This window comes from Trichosurus vulpecula, chromosome 7 (assembly GCF_011100635.1).
Source record: "Trichosurus vulpecula isolate mTriVul1 chromosome 7, mTriVul1.pri, whole genome shotgun sequence".
In the NCBI taxonomy this organism is placed as follows: domain Eukaryota; kingdom Metazoa; phylum Chordata; class Mammalia; order Diprotodontia; family Phalangeridae; genus Trichosurus; species Trichosurus vulpecula.
In genome coordinates, this window is record NC_050579.1 from 159278399 (window position 1) to 159292723 (window position 14325).

Consider the following 14325-nt stretch of genomic DNA (forward strand, 5'->3'; position numbering starts at 1 on the left):
TGGTGAAGCTCAGGTAATCATGGATTTAAGTATTTTATTTTGTAAACCATAAGCACCAGAGAAACAGAAACTATTAGGCTTGATTTAAGACTTGTAAGAGCCAAGAATCATTGCTCTGAAGTTAACAAATTTATCTTTTATCTTTCAGGTAGAACTGAAGTTCCCCGCTCCAGGAAAACCTGGAAATTATCAGTATACAGTATATCTAAGATCAGATTCCTATATGGGTTTGGACCAGATTAAACCATTGAAGGTAGGAATTAAAGACCATTCAGTAAATATATTTCCTACTTCTTGATTTGAACAATTATTTGATTAAGCTATCTTTAGTTTGTAGAAGTAAATAATGAGACAGGAAAGAGTTCATCAAATGTTTTTATATGTAGTATGTGTTATGGGTTGGCCTGTTTTTTTTTTAAGAGTAAAATACTTCCTTGAAGTTTAATATTAAGATTTGTAACAGTTTAGGAGCTTGAATTGACAAGCCAACTGAAAACCCTCTGAGACAGCAATATGAAAGGACTTTCAGAAAAGCTAATGAAAACCTTAGGTTGTATTAACAGAAGTGTAGTGACTAGAATAAGAGGAATGTCATACTTTGCACTGATCTGACCACACCTGGTGTGTTATGTTCATTTCTGAGTGTCACACTTGCAAAGCAGTAGTGACAAATTGGAAGATGTCCAGAAGAAAGTAATCAGAACAAAGTGAAAGTTCTCAAAGCCATGTTGTATGAGGAAGATCTTAAAGAATTGGAAATGCTTAGTCTAGAGAAGAGAATACTTGGGAGGGGGGTGGCATGGAATTAGGTTTGGTGATGACAGTTGTCTAGATGCCTTCAAGTATTTGGAGGGCTATCATGTGAAAGAATATTTAGCCTTATTCTGCTCCAAAGAGGGAAACTAGGACCAGTGAGTTAAAATTACAAGGAGGCAAATTTTGTTTCAATTCGAAATTTTTTTCTAAGTTGCCCAAAAGTAGAATGGGATATAAAATAATTCCCTCTTGCCAGAGTTGTTCAGTTAGGGGTTGGATGGTTACCTGAAGGGAATATTGTAGAAGTAATACTTGCTGGAGAGGGAGGTGGGACCTGAGGACAGATTAATCATACCTTTACAAAAGTTCATTCTTCACTTCTGACTGTTTCCTTATCCCATTATAGTATTTCAGTTTTTTACACTAGGAGTCACAAAGACTTTTGTTTATCAATCTCCAACATGCACTACTTTTGATGACCTCATCTTAGGACTTTGACATTCTGAAGTTTCCTTTCTCTAATGAGGTAGCAACCCACTCATCTGAAGCACATGCCCACTAGGATTTAGTCTATTGCTAGAGGTGCCCATTTGCTGCAGAAGTCATTCTAATTTATAGCACAAGCGATGACTTCTATACTGTTAGAGGGCATAGGACTGGTTGGGTATTAAGGGGCAAAGCGGTGTGGGTAGTAAAGATCATCTTACTTTGCCTCCCATTTGTGTGCCACAGGTATATGAGACAGTATTTATAAAAATGTATTCAAAAGGTACTGAAAAACAAATACAGTCATTGTGTATGTTGTAGGGGAAAGGGCATACAAAATCTTCTTCAGCCTTCTGATACACATCCAAATTTAGACCATAGTTGAGATACAAAGGAAAACCAAAGATTCACAGCTGAGTACTCTTTGGAGAAATGATGATTTATGGTCATATTTCTGGTATATGTTAGAGCTAAGATTGTAACCCAGTCTCTTGACTTTCTATTTGCTCTGTGTAAGGAACAAATGAAATAATATATATCAAGTGCTTCATAAGTTGTAAAATACTGTCTGTAAGCATCAGCTATCATTATTATTCATAAAAATGAAAATTTCAACACTCAAACTTTCTTTTTGCAGTTGGAAGTTCATGAAGCTAAGCCAGTGCCAGAAAATCACCCACAGTGGGATACAACAATAGAGGGAGATGAAGACCAGGAAGATAGTGAGGGCTTTGAAGATAGTTTTGAAGAAGAAGAAGAGGAAGAAGATGATGATGACTAAACAATACTCTGAACTGACTACACTATTTGCACACATTTGCAAACTTTTTGCTGTTATGATGGAACTGTACAGTAAACCAGAAACACAGTGCAGAAGTGTTGTTGAGGAGAATTGTTTAGTTTCTTTGCCCAGTACGAGTGCATTATGTAACTTGCCAGTGGAGGTCTAGCAATATTTTGCCATGGGTACAACCTGCAAGATGCTTGTGGCTTATTTAAGCCTCTTAACTGTGGGATGGTGCATTTATTTCAACAATGATAATAAATCTTTTTTATTATAATTGTCCAAAAGTGTGGGCTATGTATCGTCTGAGCAGTCTATGGTCCCAATAAAAGAAAAAGTACCATGAAAAAAAAAATCTCAATGAGTAACTTTCTGCAGTCAGCTTTATTTTTTAGAAAAATAAACATCTTTTAGGTACCATCTGCACAAGTTTTAATCTTGATAAACTGTTACTCATTTTCTCAATATTTTTCACTGATATGAGAATGTTATAACAACTCCGATAGCTTTAAATCTCCTGTTTTTACTTGTTCTGGTCATCAGTTCGCGTCCTGTCCTTAGGAAGCACATTCCACATAGCATAGAGGGCTACGTTTTGGGATTTGCCTTTTCTTAATTGCCCAAGATACTCATACACATTATAAAAAATTATTGACTATGTCATAAAATGCTCTTAATGGCTTAAAACATTTTTAAGCCTCTATTTCAGCAGATCAATGCAAGATCTAATTCTGTTGATAAGATGTTTGTCTAAAAATGACTGTGGGACCATATGTTATCTGATGTTGGTGGCTTACATGTTATTATACCTTTTGTCAAAGGTACAGTATAAAAGATGAAAGACATTCTTAGCTTTTAATCTACCTGACTCTGTCAGAAACCTTCTAAGGTGAAAACAAAAACATGCGAAGGAGGCATCTTTTGTATTCATTTTGAACTCCTATCAATAAACCAGATGTTTGACTCAGTTTGCATTTGTAATGGTGTTTATCTTTTTTACCCCTAGAAACAGTTTATACATAGGTGGGAGTACATGTTTTTATTTTTCCACTTTGTTTACAACATTGTACAAAAATGCTGAAGTTACTGGTGTTTCTGTACGGTATACACTAACATGGGTTAGTATTATCCTTCCTCTATCTCTGGTCTCCAGGCACAATACAACCTGTAAAGATAATAGCTTTTAGTGATTGTAGAAGGTAGTGATTAATACAAATCAACCACAGTGGTAAGATAAATATTTTTAGTACTAGATGTTGAGGAACCATAAATCTGCAATACTAAGTAAGATTTGATTTTGACATTTTGTCATATGGGGAAATTATAATCCTGTCTTATCAACAACATCTATAGGACAGAATACACTATTTCTGACCTTGTTTACTACAGAAGGTTGCCACTTTATGGGCAGAATTACTTTTTTGTTTATTGTAATAGTTGGAAATAAAATTTGAAAGTGACCTAAATATGAATTGGGGTGTTTTTTGGTTTTAAATTCAGACTAACATTTCTTACCAAATTAGTCAAAGAAAGAAAACTTTTTGTTTCTTTTTACTTTTTAACACTTTGCAAACAATTTCTTGGCAATTGACAAGTTGTGTTGCCCTGAGTTTGCTTTGCATGGTACTTACTTCTCTAAAGTAGAAGATGTATATAATTTTTGGACTAATTTTTCTCTACCTTCAGAGTATACAATAGGCAACTGCTATTCAAGCTCATTTTTGGAGAAAGCCCTGAATTAAGAAATTTTTAGTTAGTGGCACACAGAATAATGTGTAGGGTTTTATTTTGAAGCAGACAAAATTAAATAGCTTGTTTGGGAAACCTGAGACTAGAGACTTTTTAGAAGGAATTTCTCAAGCTATTTCTCCAAAAAATAATGAACTAGTATAGAACACTTCTAGAGAGAATGCTTAAGAAAGATGCATTGTATTTCAAACATGTATCTCCTTCTTTTCCTCTCTCTGTCCATATTAAAGCATTTTTTAATATTCACCCTAAACAATTGAATGCTACTCAGTACAAGAATTTACTTTTTTTGGCTAGAAACTTAGTCTGTTTTATAGTTTCGTAAATAATTCTTGACTTATCTAATACTTGAATAACTTTCAGGGATGACAATATTAAATTTAGACACTTAGGACTCTAAGTGAGTTTATGAGGTCATTTAGTTCATTCCCACAGCTAGGCCACGTCTAAATCATCAACAAGAATTTCTTATGTTTTAAAGTATCTCTGCATAAAATAACTAAGAACTCGGTCTTTACCCTTTTGAATGTATTCATGGTCTTATCGATGTGAATACTCCCTCTCCCCATGTAGATCATTGGCCATCCATACCTTATCCTTTCTGAGTTTTGTTCTTTCTTAAAATCTCCTTAGAATATACGTCCAACATGTTGGAGGCCTTCCTCTAGGTCTGATATTTCATGGATGCCAGTGCAAAACTCAAGATGGTCCATCTCTTAACCCCATGCTCCCTTTTCTAGTCGTAGATGTCCTCACCATACTTTATGCCACTTATTTTATAGTGACGATGTGTGGTAGTTTATGTATATCCATCATGCAGCTTTCTACTGCTTTTTGGGTTACTTTTAGTTTCTGTTTCGAAATTGTAGTGTTCTATGATTCATTGGGAGAATATTGGTCTTTCTTAAAGGGACTTTTATGTTTGATTACTGAAAATACTGGACAGTTTACCAAATGCTATCCAGTACTCTCTTGTCCCTTTTCAACTTGGCTTCCCTCATTATTCATCTGTAATGTCTGAATTGGCAGTTATAATTGTAAAGCCTGGCATTACAACTCTATCTACGTTGATACAAAAATTCTTTTTGGTACTCTTTCAAATGTAAGTCACAATCAGGGCAAGATGCCTTCATCCACTTGGTTTTTCCTGTGTAAATTTTTTGATAGATTTTTTTGAATACATAATGTCAGGAAAATTTTCCTTGTGGTAATCTGGATTTACTTAACTCTGTGGTGTAACTATTACGTTAAAAAGAATGCTTTCTTCCAATAAAAATATATAATCGCAAACAATGACAATTCATATAGCTTCTTCCCATATTGTAGTTTGGTGTTAGGAAGAATAAGGAAATCTGCAGTCTTGAGATTTCAGTTATATTGCAGCAAGGCACTGAACCAACATACATCCCCTCTCATCAGCCTATCCACAAATGGGGTTCATACTTTCCCCTACATTTGTCTTTAGTCTATATAGATACATACAAGGTGTGACTATAATGTCATGCAACTACTTTTGTGTGAGGTTACATTGATTGTCCAAGAGTTCCCTTAACTCAATTTTCCATCTTATGCGGTTGAAATTCCAAAGTGCCTACCGTATAAATGATCTAAAATGAAGTTATAGAAAGTTGCCAATCTGGAGTTGTAGCAAGTCTAACATTGTCATTCCTCTTCCTAGAAGGTTCAATGGCTATGTCCTTTAGCATAAAAATATTAAGTTTTCTGGTTCCAACCTGTCTTTCTAGACTGATTTACATTACTTGCATTCATATAATCAACATTCCAGCGAAACTAGCCTACTCTGCTTCTTGGAAATGACATTCCTTCCTCTTTGAGCCTGTGCCTTTTCAAGGAAGATCATGCTTACAAATGCTCTTCCTTTTCACCTCCACCTTCAAGCCTCAGCTCAAGTGCCACCCCTTACAAATGGTCTTTTCTAATTCCCCCTCTTATTAGTGCTTCCACCACAGATTACTTTGTATATATTTTTGTATCATTGGTATTTGCTTATCTGTGTACATGTTGTTTACCCCAGTAGAATGTTAGCTCCTTGAGGGCAGAGATTATTTCCTTTTTGTCTTTGTAGTTCAGCCTCTACAAAGTGCCTAGCACATAGTAGTTGCTTAATAAATGCTTATTGAATTAAAGTTGAAATGCTAGCATTGTATATTATTCTCTTAGCACAATGAATCTATAAGATGTTTTCTGTATGCATATCAATTTCAAAATGATCTCTTTTAATTTTCTTCCTGACCACTTCAAGATTATGTTATACAGAAAAATTAATTAACATGTTTTCAAGGATAGTACTCCTCAATATCCCATGGCCTATATATTCCTCTAACTTACATAGAGAAATCTCATGATGCCCTTGTGGGAGGGATGAGATGCAGGCCACATGATGACATATACGTAGATGTGGGACTGCATTTGTAGTAGAATGGAATTTGGAGCCAGCAGACCAGAGTTTGAATCCTGGGTCTCCTGTCTGTGGGATGTTGGGTAAACACTAATTTTTCTAGGCCTCAGTTTCCTCAACTTTAAAGTTAGACTAGATAATCTCTAAGGTCCTAAGTCATATGTCCTTTTGTCCTTTAAAAGGTAATTTTTATCTTTATGAGACTATAGAATTCTTTAGTGCTATGCCTTAGAGAAAGGGAGCCTGATTTGATGTTTTTCCCATTCTGTTGAACATTTTTATTACTGACTTGGAAGAAGGCATAGTTAATGAGCTTATCAGATTTGCAGGTAACACAATAGGATTGGGTTGAGGACATACGTAGCCACAATTCTTCCCCTCTGGAAGTTAACAGTGAATAATTTATTTTTTTAAAAATTAGATTTTCTTTTTACATTGATGGCATCTCCCAATGACTACTCCCCTTTGTAATCAAGATTTGTTAAGCAAAACACACCAACAGATTGGACATATCTGACACCACATACCTCAGTTCTGTGTCTCCAGTCTACCACCCCTCTGCCAAGGGGAAAAAAGTGTGTTTGATGAGTGGCGAGTTGTCTGGAGTCGATTGGTTTTTGCATCAACCAGAGTTCTAATGTCTTTCAATGCTATTTTCTTTTATGTTATTGTGATGATTGTGTAAATAGTTTGCTATTTGCTCTATGTGAGTTAATACAAATCTTCCCATTATTCAGAATTCTCCATGTCTGTTGTTTCTTTAAAAAGAAAGTCAATTGATTTTTAAATCATCTACATTTCCCAGTGTATCTCTCCTCCCTTTCATTTCCAGAGAGTAATCCCTTATAACAACCAAACAAAAAGAGGTGGGAAAATAGTTCAGCAAAAAGTAACCAGCATTAAGAAAATCTGACATTATATTGCAACGTTCCATGTCTCCACAACGGAGGAGGTTGAAAGACACCTTATGTCTCCTCTTTGGAACCAACGTTAGTCATAACTTCATAGCGTTCTGTTTTACGTACTTTTTGTTTACGTTGTAGTCAGTGTATATTGTTTTCCTAGTTGTTTATTTCACTTTGCATCAGTCCGTATTAAATCTTCTATGCTTCTCTGTATTCAGTATATAACAGTAATATTCCATTCATATGCTTGTTTAGCTGTTTCTCTATCAATGGGCTTTTACTTTGTTTCCAGTTATTTGCCATGACAAAAAAATGCAGCTATAAATAATTTGGTGTATATGGGGCCTTTTTTTTTTGTCGTTGACCTCCTTAGGGTATGGTTTTTTTCAATGGAATCTCTGAGTCAAAAGGTATCAGGGATGGGGAACCTGTGGCCCTCTAGGTCCTCATGTGCAGCCCTTTGAATCCAAACTTCCCAGAATAAATACCTTTAATAAAAGGATTTGTTCTGTAAAACTTGAACTCAGTCAAAAGGCCACACCCAAGGACCTACAAGGTGGCCTCTAGGCCGCAGATTCCCCACCCCTGGGTGGACATTTTAGTTACTTGCTTAACATAATTCTAAGTTGCTTTCCTGAATTGTTGGGACAGTCACTGCCCCGCCAACTGTACATTAAGGTGTCTGTCTTTCTAGAGCCTCTCTAATTAAACTATATCCACCTTAGGTCATTTTTGCCAATTTGCTGGATATGAGGTGAAACCCTAGAGTTGTATTGATTTACATTTTCCTTATGAGTGATTTGGAGCATTTTTTTTTACGTGCTTGTGGAGAGCTTACAATTTTTTTGAGGATTGTTCGTATCCTTTGACCACCTACCTACTGAGGAATGGTTTTCTGGTAGTTACTTGGAGAGCAGACCCTTAGAGATATATGATACCCCATTGACCACTTTCCTTCTTAATCTAATTGCCTTAATCTTGTTCATGCAAAAGCCATTCAATTTCACCTGTTAAGGGCATCCTTATCCTTCCAGTCACCCAGGTTCACAAACTGGGAGTGATTTTGTGTCTTTCTCTCAACCGCAACATTTGATCACTTTTCAGATTTTAGTGACTCTCTCTCTGCAATATTTCATAGGGCAGCTAGGTGGCAGCTAGGTAGATAGAATGCTGGACCTGAAGTCAGGAAGACTTGAGTTCAAGTTCAGCCTCAGCCACTAGATGTTTGGGCAAGTCACTTAACCCTGTTTGCCTCAGTTTCCTCATATGTAAAATGAGCTGGAGAAGAAAATGTATCTTTGCCAAGAAAATCCCAAAATGGATCATAAAGAGTTGCACACGATTGAGCAACAACAAAAATCTCATATCTATTCCCCTCCCCCTCATGTGGTCCCTTTCCTAATTCAGTCACTCATTACAACTCACCTGATCTATGATGATAATATTTTATTTGGAAATTCCTAATTGTTTTCCTCTTTTAGTCTATCTCATCTCCAATCCTCCACACAATGACCAAAATTCATAATCCTAAGGACCAATCCTAATCGTCTCAACCCCTCCCCCACTCAAAAGCATCTCCAAACTACCTTTAAAATGCTTGTAAACTTTAAAGGCTACATCTACGCCAGATTCCTGTTGTTTTTAATCCACCCTCTAGTTAATGTGGCAGAAACGGTAGTTGTGTGTTGGTCTTCACACCACATCCCAGGAAACCCTTTGGTAATAGATTTAGTATGTGGGCAACTCAAAAGAAACCATTCAGCAGAAATACAACAGGCTCTATTTGGAAATGGAATTGTTTAGCCCTTGAAGTTCACAACATACGGCTTAGACTTTACAGTCAGGATGACGGTAGGAGATATCCAAATGTCTTTTGTGTTAGCACAATCTCTGAAGGAACAGAAAAAGTTTCCTTCTTCATTCCAGCAGAGGGAGACAGGGTTACAGTTTTCTTCAAGTAAAGAAAGAGGTTGAGGGTACATACAATACCTGCATTTGGCACCTGGGGTGTGTATAATTGAGATGGCGTTTTGTAAGCGAGACAACACAATCCTCAGACTTGTAATTTATTTTCATTATTACCCTTGGCATTACCTGTTGCTCCTTTTGTTCTTTTCCCTCCCTCCTCTCTCTTTTTCCTTGTCTCTCTCTCCTCCACTCCTTCTATCCCTCTCTCCCTCTCACTCTCCTTTCTAATTGTACGACTTGAGCCAAGTCACAACCTCTCTGGGACTTATTTTCTTCAGTAATATGAAGGAATTGTATTAGATGATCAATCAATCAACAACCGATTTAGGAAGGTGCCTGTGGTGTGCCAGATACTGGCAAGACAAAGATAAAAAGGAAAGCCTTCACCCGGATGATCTTTAAAGGTCCCTTCTAGGTGGACATTCTAGGATCATTTTTTGCCTGCTTGTCTTTGCTTTAGGATAAGCTTGTTCCCAGCTTTTCAGATTGAAAGCAGGTCAAGTTCTGTTAACAACACAGGGTAGGAATAGGGTCTGGATTTAAGATTTCCTTGCTATGGCAACCTCCTGGTGAGGATATTGCTTCTACCTATGCCGGGTGACACCTTTTCTGCAACTTACAGTCTTAGGGAGCTAGCTGCCTAGAAGACTGAAAAGTTAAGTCTTTTGTCCATGTCACAGAACCAGGATGTCAGAGGATAGACTTCAACTCAGGTATTCCTGGATTCCAGGCTGCGCTCTACACATTTTTTTTGTGTCATGCTAGAATTGTGTTACATCGCATAGTGATGTCAACAAGTAGTCTATTAGGCAGCATTTGGAAATTCCTTTACTCTACAAATTTTCCTTTTTTCATGGTGTTTATCATGTCATCTGACCTTATGAATTTTTTTTCTAAAGAGATGCTTCCCAGAATGGAGTCTCATTTTTTTGGAGTGGGATCTAGTTAGTCCATTTTCTCTGCTGAATTTTTTAAATAGCACAATAGCTCACATTGGTACCAGGTTTTAAGTTGTACAAAGCATTTTTACATACTCATTGGAGAGGATATCAAAGGTAGATGCATAGAGTTCAACCATCTGAAATCAGAGTTTCAAATGCCAAATTCATTTTTTTAAAAAATTGATTCAATGATAACTTGAAAGATGATGAATAAGTTTTGTCTTTCATGAAGATTCTGGGAGGTAGGTGTAACCTTTGATTGGACCATCCCTACTATCTATATCTCGCCTCTGTTTCTTGGCTAAACTCTTTGTGTACTGTACTAGGTGCCTCCACTTTCTTTCCTCTTTCTTCTAAACTATTTACAGACTGCCTATTTACTTCATTTTTCAGCTGAAAAGGTTTTCTCCAAAGTTACCATTGATGTATTTATTAATTGACAAATCTAGAGATCTTTTCTCAATCTTCATCCTGACACCATTTGACACCACTCCTCACCTTTTCCTACCCTCCTTTTGAGATTTTTGTAACATTGCACTCTCCTGTTTCTCCTCCAATTTGCCTCCTGTTCTCTCTGTGTCTTCTTTACTGCATCTTCTTCCAGGTCACACTCATAATACTCAACAGTGTCCCTCAACCCTCTGTCCTGGGCCTCTTCTCTTCTTTATGGTATCTTGCTTGATGATCCCATCAGTACCCATGGGTTCAATTATCATCTCCATGCAGATGATTATCCAGATTTATATATCCAGTATCACCAACTGCCTTTTGGATATCTCAGATTAGATGTCCCTTAAGCATCTGAAACTCAACATATTCAAAACAGTTCTAATTATCTTTCCCCCAATCACCCTTCCCCCTAAACCCCTCTGATATGGCCCTTTGAATCCAAACTTCACAGAACAAATCCCCTTAATAAAAGGATTTGTTCTATAAAACTTGGACGCAGTCAAAAGGCAGCACTCAAGGACCTAGAAGGCCACATATGGCCCGGAGGCCACAGGTTCCCCACTTCTGCCCTAAACTCTCACATCTTCCCAACTTTTATTGTTTTGGAAATCCTAGTCACCTGTGTTCAAAGCCTCATTGTCATCCTGGACTCCTCACTCTCACTTATCTCCTACAGCCAATCTGTTATCAAAGCTTGCCAGATGAATAACACTGTTCTTAGTCTAGAATTATATCTAATGTGGGAAAATTGGGATACTAATACATTGTTGGTGGAGTTATGAACTGATCCAACCTTTCTAGTGAACAATTTGGAGCTATGCTCTCTCATAACCATCAAACTGTGCATATCCTTTGATCCAGCAATACTACTACTAAGTTTGTATCCCAAAGAGACCATTAAAAAGGGAAAAGGACCTAAATGTACAAAAATATTTATAGCAGCTCTTTTTGTGGTGGCAAAGATTGGAAATGGAGGGGATGCCCATCAATTGGGGAATGGCTAAATAAATTGTGGTATATGAATGTAATGGAATATTATTGTGCTGTAAGAAATGATGAGCAGGTGGATTTCAGAAAAATATGGAAAGATCAACATGAACTGATACAAAGTGCAGTGAGCAGAATCAAGAGAACATTGTACACAGTAACAGCAACATTGTAGTGATCAGCTGTGAATGACAGCTATTCTCAGCAATAAGATGATCCAAGACTATCAATCACAAAGAACTCATGATGCAAAATGCTATCTACCTCCAAAGGAAGAACTGATGGAGTCTAAAATGCAGATCAAAGCAGACTATTTTTCACTTAAAAATTTTTTTTCCTTTGGTCTGTCTCTTCTTTCACAACATGATTAATATAGAAATATATTTTAATGATTGTACATATATAACCTATATCAAATTACTTACTGTCTTAAGGAGGGGGGAGGTAAGGAAGGAAGGAAGGGAGGAAGGCAGAAAATTTAGAACTCAAATTTTTTTTTAAAAATGAATGTTAAAAATTGTCTTTACATGTAATTAGAAAAAACACTATTTAAAGAAAAAAAGAGCTATCTCTAAGTTGTGAAAAATACTCAGGGAACATATGACACTCTCTGAATAAATACTCTGTATTATTAATGCAGATATTATTTGATGATACCTTCCTGAGGATACCGAAATCTTTGAGGATACCTTACTGTAAAGGGAGACTTTTTCTAAACCAAGGCTATGTCATCCCGATATCAAAGAAGAATATTTGGGGGGGAGGGATGTACCTGGGTTCAAGTTCTGCCTCTGACACATGCTAGATGTGTGAACATAGACTAGTGGCTAATCTTCTCAGTGCCCCAAATAATTTTCTAAGATGGTAAGTCACAGAAGAGCTACCAATCAGCACTGATGAAGGGAGTTTGTACATTCACAAAGCCTGGATCAAAAGAAAAAAGAATGGAAAGGAAGGGAAAGGAAAAATAAAAGAAGATAAAAAAGAAGAAAGATGAGGAAAAGATAGTATTATCATTGTCCCTTTTTTTACAGATGAGGAAACAGACCAAAAGACACAAAATTACTTGCTCAGGGTCACAGAGCTAATAAATATCTGATGGAGAATTCGAACCCTGGTCTTTCTAACTACAGGTCTCATGGTTTATTCAGTCACCCATTCTGCCTCGCTAAATGTGCCTGGTGGCAGCAAATCTTTTTTCTTTGAGGATATTTGATTTAAAACATGCCAGAGTTATTTGGAGCCATGTACTGGTGGCCCTTCTCTGTGACTTACAAAGAAGGAATTCTCAGTTACATCCTTGGAATAAGTATAGAAGTGTCCGAATCGTCTGCTTCAATCACCATAGTAGCTGACTTAATATAAGATCTAATTGTTGAAAGGTACTTTACCTTCTTTGCCTCTCATTTGAGTCTTAGAACAACTCTGTAAGGTAGGTGCTATTGTCACTCCCGTTTTACAGACAAGAAAACTGAGCTGTGACTCTCTCTCTGTATCAGAGATCTGGAACAATTAGGTATCTCAGAAGTCATCTATTGCAGTCATTTTTCAGAGAGGGAAACTGAGGCCCAAGAGGTTGAATTATTTGCCTGTAGTTACAAGTCCCAGGCTTGTTTTTTTTTTTTTAATTTCAAATCTAGTACTCCTTCCACTGCATCAAAATAAGTTGTGGTATGTATTTTTAAAAATTCCAAACCCCAGCACCCTTGTGATAGTTCCACCGCTTTCGGTAATCTACACTACAGCAATGATTTTCAAGCTTTTCCATTCTTTAATTTCTGCTTACCAACCTTACCCTTCCTCTAAAGTCTACAACTGACTGTGTCCCACCCTCCCCACAACACACACACACACACACACACACACACACACACATAGAGGCACACACACAAGCTTACAGTTCATCAGCTTCTCTGGGTAACAACAGATGTTAAAAGGATGAGGAGGGGGCAGGAAGAGGTTACAGGATTTGGACAAGGACAACCATTCACGTAGCCTGGAGTTTGCTATGATCACCATCACCAGTTTGGAGCCCAGCAGTGGCTCTCTTTCCCACGACCCCCTCAGGCCTCCCTTACAACTCCCCCTGAGGATCCTGACCCCCTGCTTGAGAAACACTGATCTGGACCCATTGTCATGGAAATTATGAGGATTAATGTGATTATCTGTAAAGTGCTTTTGAGATTTGTGGGATGAAAGGTAGTGTTATGATCCCCTGCATTAGGGCTTTGTGTAGGGGAAAAACCAAGAATTTCTGATCTGCTGACTTAATGATAGGGGATTACACTAAATGTCAGGAGGGATGCTCAGGAGTGTCTTGTTTCAGAAGAGTAAGAGTCAGTTCAGATTTCCTTTGGAGATGCCAAAGCTGGTTTTCTATTCGATTTGTTTGTTAGTGGTTTTCAAACTTTGGGCATCAGTGGAGACTTTTACTTAAAAAAAATTGGGCAAAACTCTTGCCATAAGACTTTTTAAAAAAGTTTTTTTTTGAAAATGTCTATATGATTAGTACCAAATAATATGATAACCTAAAAATTAAAAAATGACAATCTTGCTTTAGCTTAGTCTCTATTCTGACAGTATTACAAACAAATCATCCAAACTACCAACAAACTCTAATCCAACAGTATTACAAACACATTTAGGACATGATTGTTATCAAAATTTTAAATTAAACGGATTCAATTATTTCCAAATGCTCTGGAAACAAATATAGCAATTTAATTTTAAAGCAGGACACTTGGGAATTTACTTTGCTGGATTCTTCATAATAATTTTCATTTTCTCCTTTCTTTACATTTATTTAGAGGATTATTTCAGTCTTATCTTTCTACTCAAAAATTCTGCGGGGATTTGAAATTCATAGTTTTGTTTGTCGTT

General features: G+C 36.9%; 1 protein-coding gene across 1 annotated transcript in view; it reads left to right on the forward strand.

Annotated features, from left to right (window-relative positions):
- Positions 1 to 2994, forward strand: part of SEC63 (SEC63 homolog, protein translocation regulator) — an 87285-nt gene extending 84291 nt beyond the window's left edge. Inside the window, exons 20-21 of the mRNA XM_036766405.1 lie at positions 149 to 253; positions 1880 to 2994. Coding sequence (XP_036622300.1) covers positions 149 to 253; positions 1880 to 2023 — 249 coding nt within the window. The 3' untranslated portion in view covers positions 2024 to 2994. The remainder of the gene's footprint in view (positions 1 to 148; positions 254 to 1879) is intronic.
- Positions 2995 to 14325: the final 11331 nt, after the last annotated feature.